This window comes from Patiria miniata, unplaced genomic scaffold (genome assembly GCF_015706575.1).
Source record: "Patiria miniata isolate m_02_andy unplaced genomic scaffold, ASM1570657v1 HiC_scaffold_25, whole genome shotgun sequence".
NCBI classification, from domain to species: domain Eukaryota; kingdom Metazoa; phylum Echinodermata; class Asteroidea; order Valvatida; family Asterinidae; genus Patiria; species Patiria miniata.
This window is the reverse complement of record NW_024037064.1, coordinates 9,957,043-9,972,187: the sequence shown is the minus strand read 5'-3', so window position 1 is coordinate 9,972,187 and position 15,145 is coordinate 9,957,043. Positions and strand designations below refer to the sequence as shown.

Below are 15,145 nucleotides of genomic sequence, written 5' to 3'. Positions count from 1 at the left end.
TAAATTCCCCATGAAACCATGCAGTTGCTTTTGACTTTTATTCAATTCACTGTTTGCAGAGCTCTGATGAGACTGACCATCTGGCAAGTGGCTGTATATGATGAACTCACTTGGATTACAGCTCATGGAAAAAATACACTTTGTAGTTTTGAGTATTGTGTAGAATTTGGATGTCTCGTCATCATTCAGATTGTTTGCAACTTTATGTTGCTACTTCTACGGCATTAACCGATGTGGATGGAGATTTAGAGGTGATTCACACTCACAATTGCAAATGTACAATTTTATTATTATAATTCCACACCATTCAAAGGGGCCGCTTCCATTAGAATATGATTTTTATAAAAAAAATCCTTAACAAATTCATTTAACTTTTCCCTCACGTTTCCACACGTTTTTGTTTTGGAAATGGACTCGATTCGAGTTGAACATAGTCCGAATCAGTCACTAGCCGAGTCTGACTCAAACCGAGTCCAATAGGCAACGAGTGTGATGCCAGTCACGAGTCAAACAAAAAATAAACAAATAAACGGACTCGAGTCATCCAAAATATACCCGCCTGAATCACCTGGGGGGGGGGGTTTGATAATTCAAATTACGTTTGCTGAATAATTACTCCTAAACCTATTATTGGACAACTTTTCCCCATTTTCAATTGAAAAAATTTGTACTGCCAAAAATAGTACACAAAATAAATTCAATTAGATAAAAAAAACGCTTCTTTGCCATTTAAAAACTCCCCGATCAAATTCAAATACAGTGTCAATAACAGGACTATTTAATTAGGAATCGAAATGTTAAGTGTCATTACAAAATGTCCAAACATTTAGAGTGTTGTCTGCTAAATGAGTAACGCCTACCTCCTGTAAGTCATTTAAAAAGTTGAACAAAACATACAGTTAGCACATCATTGATTAGTGTAAAGAAATCCCCGCTTTAAAATAAACAAGTTTGTTGATTGCTCTAAAATTATCTTGTGGAAGTGGAAACATTGGCCGAAATATACAGACAAACAAGTATAGTGTACTGCATTGTAGACGAGTGTACGGTACTCGAGTGCGCGGTCGATCTTTTGGACTTCGTTCAATTGGCACTCGTCAAGGGCATTTATCATCCCATGTCAGGCTTGTGTGCCCCTTTAAGTTTGCGCAACCTTAAGTCAGCCACAATCACGTACTGTTATCGTGAAGCCCTGAGAATCGGCCTTTCACATGCAGTAGTTAAATACACGACTCCATATAGTACAAGCCTGCATACACATGATGCAGTAGATGTGTTTAAAACACTGTCTTTGAGCTCAACCTTGTTCTAAAGTACACAGGACAGTTAAAACATTCCTATTGGCCAATAACCGGTCACGTGGTATGAATTTAAGTGAAAACTAAAATCAGATAAGTTATTTACGTTTATTTTAGTATTCACTATTTACAAACTTAATTGCATGTAATCTATACGAACCAAAATCTACTGAAAACGTATCGTTGATGTCGAAAAAAATACAATAATACTTAATTGTAGTTTTGGTTATAAAGACAAAACATTTCCCTAACTTCTGTTCATGGTAACTCGAGTGTTGGCAATAATGCAAATAACAAACAAGAGCTGTCACTTCCCTAAGACGGTGTTGTTACTGCAGGAGTTCGTCTATAAGATTATCATGAGTTGTAATAATCACATAATTTGTTTCAATGGAATGTTTTTAATCCGGTTTCTTCTTGAAATTAAACTTCTGAATATAAGCCAACCCAATAAGTTGAAGCCGCTGAAATAAACTAATAGCACTCAGTTTTTAAATGAGCTTAGTCAAATCAACAGAAAATGGTCACATTTTCGATAATTTTTTTATATTTACAGACTGGTTACAGAAATTAAAACAAGCTTTATGCTTAAGCTTTCAATTTGACTCCACCGGCATATTTAAACAGTACATTTTTAAATCATCTCAATACTTTTGAGAAATTGTGTCAAATTTGCTTGGCCAGTTCAAATAAATGTATAGTTTGATAATTTATATGAACATTTACCAACACTGTTTTACTTTTCAATTGAAAGCTTAATCTTGTCATAAAATCTCACAGTAGATTCCTTATTATTTTGGCCAAGAACCTATCACGTGGGTTGAATTAACCTTGGAAAATATCAGGCCATCTCATTTTCAGTATTTACAAACTGAATCGCATGTAATCTAAAATTTACTCAAAACATATTATAATATCGTAGATGTTGAGAAGATACGTATATACATAATTGAACTGTCGGTTACTACATCCAACAATTCTCGTGACTTCTTTACATGATAAATTTAAGGTTATGCTGGTTTTAATGAAAGTAACACTATTAATATCATGAGTTGTAATAATCACTGCATTTGATTCAAAAGATTTGTTTTCAATTTTCTTCATGAATTTAAACTTCTTAACATAATTTAATCCATTTATTGAGGCAACTGAAATCAACTAATAGGCCTACAACTCGGTTTTTAAATGAGCGAAATCGAACAACATAGAATGATCAAATTTCCTAAAACGTTGTACTTACATGCAGATTGAATATATATTCATAAATACCTAAGACAGTTTACGCATTCCTATTGGTCGAGAGCCCGTCACGTGGCCGGTCTTAAACGGATGATAAAGACATGGCTAGCTGGTCTAAAACACTTTTCCAGTGTCACAATAAAATGTGGACTCCTAAAAATCCAGTGCCTCTTATCGTTTCATTGGTTGAACGTTCACAATCCTCACGTAGACATGCGCAACACTACCAGGGAGTCAGAATTTTAAAGTTCTAAATTCAAAACGCAACGCGCCAGGTGCGTTCTGCGCGACATCGCACAGAACATGATACGCGCGCGTCAATCCCCATAAAAGGGTTGTTTACATCGCCAGCTGAACACTCCATTATTTTGCAAGAGGGATGTTTCAAAAAGCATAAAGTGAATTTGTTGAACAAAATTGAGATGTTTTGAACGAATTATATTATTTTTTCTTACCGAAAAGGTATTTATGAATGGGAATAAATATGTGCTCCGTCGGTATTTATCACTCTGTTTAAGACCACTTAGAGTCTGGCTGCTGATAATTACCCTCGCCTCCGGCTCGGGTAATTATCAGCACCCAGACTCTAAGTGGTCTTAAACAGAGTGATAAAAACCTCCGAAGCACACATTTATTCCCTTATTAAAATATGTCTTTAACAGAACGATTAAACTTAGCTTTAAATTTGACTCTACACGTGCCGCAATTTCTTACCAAAGGCTTTTATCTAAAAAAAAATCAAGGAATTCGTGCAAAAAATCCCGATTTTGATCAACAAGTTCACTCCAGCTTTTTGAAACATCCCTCTAGCAAATTAATGGAGTGTTCAGCTGGCGAGTAAGATGTAAACAACCCTTTTATGGAGATTGACGCGCGCGTAGCACGTTCTGCGCGATGTCGCGCAGAACGCACGCACCTGGGCCGTTGCGTTTAAATTTAGAACTATAAAATTCTGACTCACTGGTAGTGTTGCGCATGCCTACGTGAGGAATGTGAACGTTCAACCAATGAAACGGTAAGAGGCACTGGATTTTTAGAAGTCCACATTTTATGTGACACTGGAAAAGTGTTTAAGACCAGCTAGCTATGTCTTTATCATCCGTTTAAGACCGGCCACGTGACAGGCTCTCGACCAATAGGAATGGCTAAACTGTATGAGGTATTTATGAATTGAGGTTCAAGTTATTCATCCTTGTAGTACTTGATCTTAGAATGAATTTTTATATACATGAATTATGTAGGCATGGAACACTCAACTGTTAAAAATAGTCCCTTAACTGATTTTGACTGAAAGGACAACTTTGCACAGAATGTATGTTTGCATATGAGGGAAAATGACCAGCTAAAATTCTAACGAGTAGATCGTTCAAAGAAACACCTAAGCATTATTCCATACCATTTAAAGGGTCCATTTTATAGAATTGCTGGGATGCAATCGTCCCACTTGGTATAAATTTGTTGTCAGAACCGTTTGCCATTGGAAATGTGAATCGTATACATGTAGTTATACGATGTCATTTTTTTGGCCATAATGTATTTTTTTTTCGGGGGGGGGGGTTCTTTCTGCGTCGATAGTGACAGTTACAAGAGTTATTTTGAGCTTTCATTCCGGGTATTTTTTGTGTTTGGTGTTTCTTTTCTTCCAATTACTGAACCCTCAGATGTCAGGAACAGCATATTGCTTGTATAGAAACCGATTGAATGACAAAGATGACTCATTATAATTCGAAATGGCTATTTATAAAAGAAAAAAAAAAGTTTAAAAAAAAGTTAGGACATTAACTCTTTGAAATATCCAATTTACTGGAAATATAAACTGCTTACAGTGGTAAAAATAGTACATGTATCCTCGGTGTCGTATTGAATAGTGTTTTAAGAAATTCATCATTTCTCTTGTTCAAGTGATCATTCTGTTAAAGTAAGGTTTAAACCAAAGACCCACACTGACAGCTCCAAATATACATGTATATACTTGATTAGAAATGACTGATAACTATATGTCGTATCACACCTGGTGATAAACCTTCACTGAGTAGTAGTCAGCCACTGCCAGCTGCCCATCGGATGTGAATGTTATTCCCATGGGGTAGGGCATACCCTTTGTGATGCATGTGAGAAAGCCACCTTGAGAGTCATAGTGATGGATATGACCTGTGTAACAAGCACTACGTATTGCAACATAGATACCTGAGCTATCAGTCCATACACCACAGCAGTGTTCCGCTGGTTCACCTTTGATGGTTGGTTTGATGATACGTTTTGTAGTACCATTGCCATCAACAATACCCACTGTGTCTGACTTCCATTCATTATCACTTATTATCGCTCGATCATTGCTGTCAAAAGCCAGAAAATAAGGTTTAATCTTGACTGGTATGGTATGAAGGAGCTCACCATCAGTGGGGCTGTGCACTGTCAATACCATCCTCGCCACATCTCCCACTGCAATGGTACCATCATTCTTGACAGCTACGCCCTGGAGGTTAATCGCGGTCTTACCGACCTCACTCCGTGGCACCGTTGGGAACTTGTATGCCAGCGTGTTGTCGCTGTTGAACACCTTCACATGGGATGCGCTTTCCTCAACAACCACCAAACGATTGTCAGTTGGTGTAGCTGCGATACCGCATGGATCTGTAGGAGTCACGATATAAAAACAAACAGTCATAATAATCAATGGTTTATTTGGATTTCAGTTGTCTAAAACCTCCAACAATGAAATATTTAATATAGTGTTAATAAGCAAAGGTGTCCGCCAAAGAATATTTTCGAGGTTGGATGTACTATGCTTGGGAAATCATCACGTGTTAACGTATCCTTTAAATTTTGAGGTTTTAAGCTTGTCTATATATCTATGCCCAGATAATGTGGCAGAAACTGTTTTTCATTAATGTATCTTTTAGTGTGAATAATGGGAAATATAAAAGACTTTGACTACCATACAGAAATCAAACGAAAATGCGTCGGGAAGAGCAAAGGCCAAAAAAACCATAATAATAAAAATTAAGCTTGTATTTGTTCATTTCATGGACAAAAAAAAAGGAAATTGGATTTTTCAACATGGATGATGCATTTATATTAAAAACATCTCCATGTTATGAAAAACAAGGTATTCATGAAAATGTCATGCATTACATTTACTGCGATACCGTTTCATGAGATCTTGTGAGGAAAAAATATAGTAACCTAATAATGATGGGCAAAGAAGAATTGTTAGTGTGCATAATTCGGGAGATGCACTGTAATTTAAACTTACATCCTTGCATTGGAATCGTGCTTTTTTTGTTGCCATCGATGCTGCAGATCACAACTCGACTGTTGAAGCGGTCACCCACTGCAATCTCATCAGGTTGACGAGCAGCAACGTCCCAAGCCCCTCTGAACTCTCCTGGATCGCTTCCCGCTGTATCAAACTCTCGATACAGCTCCCATTTACCTTCCGTTACCACCTCACCCAGACTGATGCCACCAACACCCTCAGTCTGCTTGAACTTCAGGAATGCGAGCCTGTTGTCAACTCTAGGTATACTCTGATCTGCCAACAATTTCAAGTCTTTGCTGATTGTGGGATAGAGTGAGAGAAAGTCACTATCCGATGCAGTCATTGTCACTTCTCTAGCTGTGTCTAGTGAATGCTCGAATCTTTCCAATGCCAAGCACATAGTTTTCTCACATTCTTCCAGTTTTTGTTCGCGATCTGTTTGGATGTTTTTGATGTCGTCAACGATGCGATTTTCCTTAGCCGTTACCTCTGCTCGTATATCAGCTGCTCTGTCTTGCACTTCTGTCATGACCCTCTTAACTGTGACACCCAAATTTTCCTTCATTCTGAAGACTTCCTCCCGTGATTTCTGGATATGCAACATTGTGTTTTCAAGTGGAGTAAACAGTTCAGCCAATGACTGCTTGAAAACCGATGTGGCTTCATCTCTCTCAATATATGTGTGTTCTGGCATGCGGTGGTTTATGACGGTACAATCTCGGCAGATCAACAACTCACATGACGTACAAAAGAACCGTGCCACTTCCCCCTCATGGATCAGACATTTCGGATGTTGTTTCGGATGTTCCTTTGTGACTGTAACCTTTCCCTCATGAATGTCCTCCAATGGAGCTACCTTGTGGTTTGATGTGGCTGCGAATCGAAGATGCATTCTGCTGCAGACTGAGCACATATACTGGCCACAATCCAGACATCGCTGCGTTGCCTCGTTGTCTTCCTCACATACATCACACAAAAGACAGGTATCACCCGATCCCACTATCTTTTTCTGAAGTTCAAGCTCCTCAACCAGACCAATCAAATGAAAGTTTGTTTTCAGACCCTGCACCCCCACCTTGGAAAGTTTCGTCTCTTGCCGACACACAGGGCAAGGAATTTCTGCAGCGTTATGATGCTTTGTGCAGTACTTCAGCAGACAATGCTCACAAAAGCTATGCAGGCATTCCAGTATCTTGGGCTGTTGGTATCTCTCTTGGCAGATGCAGCACTCAAGATGATGTCTGCCGATCGTCTCCAGAGCTGAACTTACTGCAGGTCCAGTTGCCATTTTTGTCTAACAAATGTGAGGAGACATATTTTAGTAAGAAAAACAAGAGTGATAAAAATGTAGCATAAGTTTATCATTCGCATGTCTTCTTACATGGGTAGGGACCAATAGTAATTGGCAGGATGTGCTTTGTATTTAAAACGAATCGCCAGGTACAGGGCTCTCAAGATGTGAATTAAAAAGTCCAAAACACACCCATTATCCATAACTGCACATCCTCTTAAAAATATCACAACTTTTATTTTATCTGTGATGCTTCCTTGGCATTTTTAGATGTGGCTTCATGCGGGAAGGTAGAGAAATCTGGAATGGACTTTAATCATCTAATGTTGAAATTCATCATTCTTGTCCAGTTTTTGAATGCAATCTATCAATTTACTTGTGATAAGTTAGAGTTGTAAGATGCTCCATAGTTGTCCTATAAAAATATGTCTCAAATACTGGCCTTCCTTGGTATTGAGAGCACAAAGCATTATGGCCTTATGTACATGCTACATTTCCCTATGGAAGCTGCTTGGTTATTAACCAGAAGAAAAAAAAGCGAATCTCGTACATCATGCACTTTACAGGGGACATTTTGAATGTTGACGACACTTTAAAAACACACACACACACACCCAGACTTGTTTCACATACCTAGTGTGGACTTTCCTTTCTTTTCGTGTAGTTAAGGAACACCAGTGGAAAAACTCATTTTTCTCAAACTGTGAAAACTCTTACAACCCAATTTTTTTTCAATGATTCCCTTTAGTGTTTCTCTTCATTCTGCTACAGATAAACCTAACCCAAAAATGCCTCTAAACCTGTTTTCCGGAAATGGGGAAACACTGTGTGGACGTGGGCAAGTCCACACTTCGTCGCTGCTACCTACATTATGTGGACGTCTTTTGTTCGGAAGTCCACACTGCGTATGTAAGACAAGCTCACACCCACACACCCAACCCCACACACACACACAACAATTATCATTTTTGCAGTGTAAAATGTTATTATTTCAGAACAAGTTAAAGAAAGCACTTTTGTTGTTCATCATGGAAAGTGAAAATCACACGTCATACGGGGTAACATGTCATGGTTTTTCTTTATGTTTACGTTCTTCTACAAGCTGTCATTTGTTTCCATAAAAGGAAGTGGATTTAAAAGTTATTTTGGAAGAGGATTTCCTAAAGTATCTGATACTAATTTATTAATTTCCTCTCACCGTGGCTGCACCGGCTTTCTTTTAGCGTACGCTAGTTTGCCAGAGGAATCTGAGACGACCTCTGCTAAATTAACGTATTACTAAAAGAAAACGGTGAAGGCCAAATATTCACCGCCTTCTAAAAAGGATAAAGCGATAGCCACATAAGAAACATTTGTACATGAACGCAGACACTTCAACAAAATGTGTCATATAATACCGTCAATCAAAATATGGATATAATGTAGTCATGGTAGTTTAGGACACCTTTTTTTTGTTTACAAACACATGACAGATTATGTTAATAAATCACAACCCTTCCCTCTTTCAACAACATTAAGCTAGCTAGTAATATTCAACATGGTATCTTAGCGAACTATTTAGATGATTCCAAACACATACATGTAAAGTGACCTTTCCTGCTTGTATCATAGCCAAATGTTTAGGTTTTAATTAATAATTAAGTCCCCAAAAAAGTGTATTTTCTTTCTCTTATATTGAACGGGCCGGTGCTCCACTTCACGATTAGTTTTGCTTGCACCGGTACTTTGCATCGGGTACTGCCATTACTGACACAGCAAGTAAGCCTGATATGACTACAGTATAACATCATACACAGTATTGAAAGAGACCCAAATTTGCGAACTAAACAATAACATGCCTAACGAACGTTATAATTCCACACGTCGCACACACCCACAAAATTAAGATCATCGTTTCACAACAAAATGCTTCTCCAGGGTTAGCCCCACTAGTGTGGCCGCAGTCATGGCAGTATGCTGCGCTGAACCTCTGGCCACACACCGTGGTACCGCGCACTACTGAGGACGTTTTTTCATAAAAAATACAGGCAGTTTCTTACATAGGCCTTATGGTTGTATTCTATGATGTCCCATCTATCACTTCTGGGATGCTTAGGTGTAATGATGTTCAATTTTCCGAGATATTCTTGAATCTTTCTGGAGCCCATATGCACTCGTGAAACGTCTGGTGATGGCAGCCATTTTGAATGTGACAAGAGATGACCTCAAGCTGTGACGTCGCGTTTATGCAAATTGCTTGTCGAGTGAGGGCGCGAGTTGCAAATGCGACGGCTGTTTCCTGTGCCGTGGATCCTGAATAGAGATCAGTGCACGTGGCCCCCAGACGATAAATGCATGGTACAGGAAACAGCCGTTGCATTTGCAACTCGCGCCCTCGCTCGACAAGCAATTTGCATTAATGCGACGTCACAGCTTGAGGTCATCTCTTGCATGTCACATTCAAAATGGCTGCCATCACCAGACGTTTCATGATGCATGAGTGCATATGGGCTCCAGAAAGATTCAAGAATATCTCGGAAAATTGAACATCATTACACCTAAGCATCCCAGAAGTGATAGATGAGACATCATAGAATACAATCATATGTAAGAAACTGCCTGTAATTTTTATGAAAATGTCCTCAGTAGTGCGCGGTACCACGGTGTGTGGCCAGAGGTTCAGCGCAGCATACCGCGGCCACATTAGTGGGGCTACTCCAGGATTAGCCCCATAAATGTGGCCAATGTACTGGACTAGGCCTACCTCCGTGTATAGGCCACACTTCCGCCCTGTACAAAAACATGTCAAACTTTGTCAAATTTTGATTTTCACTTTCAGGCTTAGTTTATCGATATAGTTATGTTTGCTTTAAAAGCTAAGGCTAATCTGAAAGTGCTGCCTTTTCAGATGTCTATTTTTCGTGAAATTTCCAGATTCGTTGCGTATCAAAAAATTAAGGTAGTGGATATTTTGCCAGAGGTAATGACGGCAAACTAACGTTTACTAAAGGTTTGGCGGCGGCAATCCATATCAACAGAGGGCGCTATACACTTTAAGATAGGGCTGAATTATAACATGTATTCAATTCCCATCAAGGTTGTGTGGCACGTTTGGTGTAGTGGTTAAGCAATAGCTTTAGTGAGCGGGATGGCTCGGGTTCGATCCCGATCCCTGCCACATTTTAAATGTTTTTTTTCCCATCCCCAAATAAATAAGAATATTCTTCTTTGATAGTGGATATTTTGCCGGAGGTGATGACGGCAAACTAACGTTTACTAAAGTTTTGCCGGCGACAATCCATATCAACAGAGGGCGCTGTACTCTTTAAGATAGGGCAGAATTATAAGATGTATTAAATTCCCAACAAAAGTTGTGAAGCACGGTTGGTGTACTGGTTAAGCGAAAGCTCTCGTGAGTGGGATGACTCGAGTTCGAATCCGATCGCCGCCACATTTTTTTTTCCCATCCCAAAAAAATAAGAATATTCTTATATTATTTTAATATGTCTCAAACATTTTATTGCAGAGTATTACATTTTCTTTTTCAGATTTGTGGCTCTGGAGGATTTTTTTTAAAAGGGAAATAAAGTCCGAAATTATAAAATCAAAATGTGACAAAGTTCGACATGTTTTTGTACATCACTACACATAGGTTGTCGTTGTTGTGCTCACGTTCAAAACTGCATGATAATGGCGTCTGACCTCGACCTCATGCAAATGTGGTGCGGTGCGCTTGCGCATAATGCACTGCATGCATACACGGCAGATTCCCCTGCGCCGCGCCGACGACTGTTTCCTGATGTAGAGCGCTGTGTAAGTTCGCGGTACGCCTGGGAGTCGCGCTGGCTAGCCAGGCGTACCGCGAACTTACACAGCGCTCTACATCAGGAAACAGTCGTCGGCGCGGCGCAGGGGAATCTGCCGTGTATGCTGCATTATGTGCATTATGCGCAAGCGCGCCGCACCACATTTGCATGAGGTCGAGGTCAGACGCCATTATCATGCAGTTTTGAACATGAGCACAACAACGACAACCTAGGCAGAGGGGGTCTCCAGAATTGAACGGAAAATTTCACTTTTTTTCCGGATCGTAAGTAAACTTAAGTACAACCATCTTAATCATCTATGTCTACTTGTACCTCAGGTGACATATCTAGTAATTTGGAGGCCGTTTTGAAGGTGAAATCTGATGTTTTTTGTTGGAAAATGTTGGTTTTTGGGACTGTCAGTGACTGTGTTGTCTAGGTCGAGGAATGGGCTTGGACCCTACTATCGCCAGACCATGTCCAAATTTTTAAAAAGGCGATAAGTTGGGTCCAAGTTACTCAGACTAGCATGGAGCCAGACTAAAATTTGTCACCGGAAAATGTTTAAGTACAAAAAAACAGTAACTGCGCATGTTCAGTGCATATCCGGCAAACGAACGTTTACTAAAGGTTTGCCGTCTCCGGCAAAATATCCACTGCCAAAAATTAAACATAAAATTTCACGAAAATTAGACATCTGAAAAAGACAATGAAAGACAGCACGTTCTGATTAGCCCATGAAGAGGGTGAGTATGCTTCTAAAGCAAAAATAAACTACAAACTAAGCCTAAATTTTAAAATCAAAATGTGACAAAGTTCGACATGTTTTTGTACATCACTACACATGACATGCTACATCATACACATGATACATGGTGGAAGTGTGGCCTTTATTTACGGAGGCAGTCCAGTAAATATTGGCCACATTTATGGCCTTTATGGGGCTACTCCAGGATTCACGGTTGTCAGATATATTTTGCTCACATTTATCCCACGTTTCTGGTTTGAATGGAGAAATCTTTATGTTTCTGTCGAGTCAAACGAAGAGAATCTTTCGGTTGTTTTCCTCGATCGACGCAATGAACCCGGAAGTACACTCAACGTAAACTGTAACATGAAGAGCGCCTCCAAGAGACAGCACGCTAATTTAATCGGTGCTTCTAGTTCTATCTGACCTTAGATAGATTGTGTTCTTGACCACCTGTTCGAACTTTTTTTGTTACTTTGAATCGTGCCAAAAAAAAATTATTCTCAAATTAATTTTAAAATTTAACGTCATCAGGCGTCATCAGGTTCAGTCGACAGTGCGTTCGAATGTCTCTTCCAGTGGTCTCCTCAACTCTCTCTTTGTTACCGTCGAGGGGCCTTCACACATTTTCTTTTCTTTCCGGCACTTCTCCTTCCCATCTCATTCCACAAAACTGCATTAAATAAACTGTTTTAACTTTTGTTTTAATATTGTATTAGTGTTTGCCTTTTTTCATTTTTGTTTATTACTATGTTTTAATATCTATTTTCCCCTTGCTTATTTTTCATTGATTTTTTTTTTCGGGGGGGGGGGGGGGAGGGCGTGGGGATGGATGGGCTCGGTTGGGGGTAGGGAGGTTTCAAAAGTAGCTCCAGCCTTTAAATAATTTAAAATGAACCTTACAAGGAATGTATATCATTTATGTAGACGGACATTTTCAATTTTTTTCTTCACGTTTCTTAAAAACCCAGGCTCATGCGCTAATATTATCCGAGCTGCTGTTACTGTTGAGTTTTTATTTATTTTTTTGTTAAATTCTAAACTGCTTCAATTGCGGCATCTCGTCCAACGGTCGGAAGATATGCATTCAAATGTGCATTCCAATGTTTTTTTTTTATTGTTTTGTTTTACCTCAAGCCTTTCTTTATGCATCCATTTCCGATATTCAAAAGACGGCTGGAAACCTTTCCTCATTAAACCCACTGGTATTTACTCCGGAGCCTTAAATTGACATTTATACAAATCACTGTTTGCAGACATGAGCTGCGAAGTACGTGACTGTAAAATTACTGGACTAAAGCCCATGGACAAAATTGGATTGGTCAGTTTAGATCATTATTGTGGAGGATTGAGACGTCTCATCATCTAAAATGTTTACAACTTGTTTGTTTCCTCTTCTTTAGGCATTAACCCATGTAGATGGGGATTTAGAGGTGATTCACACTCGCAATTATAAACGTACAATAGTTAAACCCGGCCAGTGTGTTTGATAATTTTCCTTCCAAAATTGGAAGAAAAGACACCCAACCTGTTGCTTTTGTGGAAAATACCCTGAAACTGACCTCTGTTCATGTTTCTTGATTGTGAGTGTATCACACCAATCTTCAGTGCTTCGATTAAAAACTCAAAGACTCTATCCGAATTGGCAGGTTTGAGATTTTGCCAATAATTTGTTTCTGTTTTGGTTTTGGTTTTGCCAATAATACATTATTGACTCATGATTTTCTCTACTAAGTTCTGTCGTTACAGATGTAAACTGCAAGCCCAAATTCCCTCCATTATGCGTCTACAACTAACTTTGAGAGATTGACACGACATTGAATACATAATAAAAATGTACATTCAATTTTCTTAATCTTCAATTTCAGAAAGGGAAATGTAAATGTAATTTTTTTTATCACTTGTTTACTATTCTGTTCCTGTTTTTTTGTTATCACTTGTTTACTATTCTGTTCCTGTTTTTTTTTTTTTTACTCTCCTTTGCTCCCTTCTTTTGTTCGATTAATAAACGTAGTGCTGTCATGAATAAGTGTTTTTATTGTGTATAATGTTCAATTCCATTACGTTTTTGTAATTCCACCCTTTATTTCCAATGTTTGTATTAACTGCTCATCACTTAAAAACAGAAAATAAAAAAAATCTACCGAAATTCTATAAAGGTGATATTTCAGAAAAACACTTCAGCATTTTCCCATACCATTTAAAGGGTTCGTATTCATATAATTGCAGGATTGCAATTGTTGTATGAGCAGTTTTTGTCTATGCAAAATTATACGATCATAGGAAAAGTGGGTTATTTTTTGGGGGGTAATAATTGATTTGTAAATACTGCGTCAATACTGGCAGTCACCGGAATTATTTTGAGCTTTTGTTCAGATGTATTTTTCTACGGTGTTTCCTTTCCCAACTGACCCCTAATTTTCAGGAACTGCATATGTTTCTTGAGAACTAAATTGCACTAAAAACGGTAAAACATAATAATTAGAAATGGATATTTGAAAAAAATTGGAGGTCATATAACCTCTCTAAAATATCAAATTTACTGAAAATGTAAACTGCTTGAAGTAAAAAAAAAAAAAAAGGTGCATGTATTCTCGGTGCCGTACTGAAAGGTGTTTTCAAAGAGTCGTCCGGGGTGATTCAAAATCAAGTTTGTAATATCACTCCTAAACTTAATACAGTACATTTTTTTCCTTCGATTTCTCAATTAATTGAATACATTTGTATTTCGAAAAAGGAAAAAAAAACACATAAACAAATCAGATATAAACCGCGTGATTACTTTGCTTTTAACTTGCATGGGTTATATTTATTTAGCATTATGGGGCAAATTTTCTGGCTAAGTTACGAAATTCCTACTTTGTGTAATCAAATACAGTGTCGATAAAGGGACTATTTAATTAGGAATTTAAAGGATGAATGTCATTGACAAAACTCCAAACAATTGGATGGTTGTTGGCGTAATGAGCTAAACCTGCCCCATGTAAGTCACTTACTTTTAACAAAGCTTCATATGTAAGCATTTGAATAGTAAAGAAATCCTCGCTTTATTGCAATAAAAACAAGATTGTTTTCTTTGTCTAAAATTATTCCATGAAAATTGAAAACATTAAGCCAAAATATACAGATAGGCCTAGACAAGTATATCATGAGACGAGTGTAAGGCGGTGAATGCGCGGTCGATCTATTTGAACTTCGTTCAATATTGGCACTCAAGGAGATTTAGTATGGTCCCGTGTCAGGCTGACCCTTTCTGTCTGCGCAACCTGAATTCAACTACAAACACGTACTGTTATCGTGAAACCCCGTGTATCGGCCTTTCACATGCAGTAGTTAAATACACGACTCCAAAAGCCTGTATACAAATGATGCGCCACAGTTTACTAAACTAGATGTAGCATTAAAATAACCGATCACTTGGCTTGAATTTAACCCTTTAAACAAATATTAGGTTATCTTACGTTTATTTCAGTGTTCTCCATTTACAAACTTAACTTAGAAAATTACACATGTATAATTAGA

At 38.4% G+C, this 15,145-nt stretch overlaps 1 protein-coding gene across 1 annotated transcript; it reads right to left on the bottom strand.

Moving 5' to 3' along the window:
• Nucleotides 1–3,672: 3,672 nt before the first annotated feature.
• LOC119733269 (E3 ubiquitin-protein ligase TRIM33-like) lies at nt 3,673–11,957 on the bottom strand. Its single transcript, XM_038206854.1, has 3 exons — nt 11,860–11,957; nt 5,794–7,093; nt 3,673–5,171 (listed from the first exon to the last, which is right to left on the bottom strand). The coding sequence occupies exons 2-3, from the start codon at nt 7,085–7,087 to the stop codon at nt 4,543–4,545; spliced, it is 1,923 nt and encodes a 640-aa protein (XP_038062782.1). The 5' UTR covers nt 7,088–7,093; nt 11,860–11,957; the 3' UTR covers nt 3,673–4,542.
• Between the last annotated feature and the right edge of the window lie 3,188 nt (nt 11,958–15,145).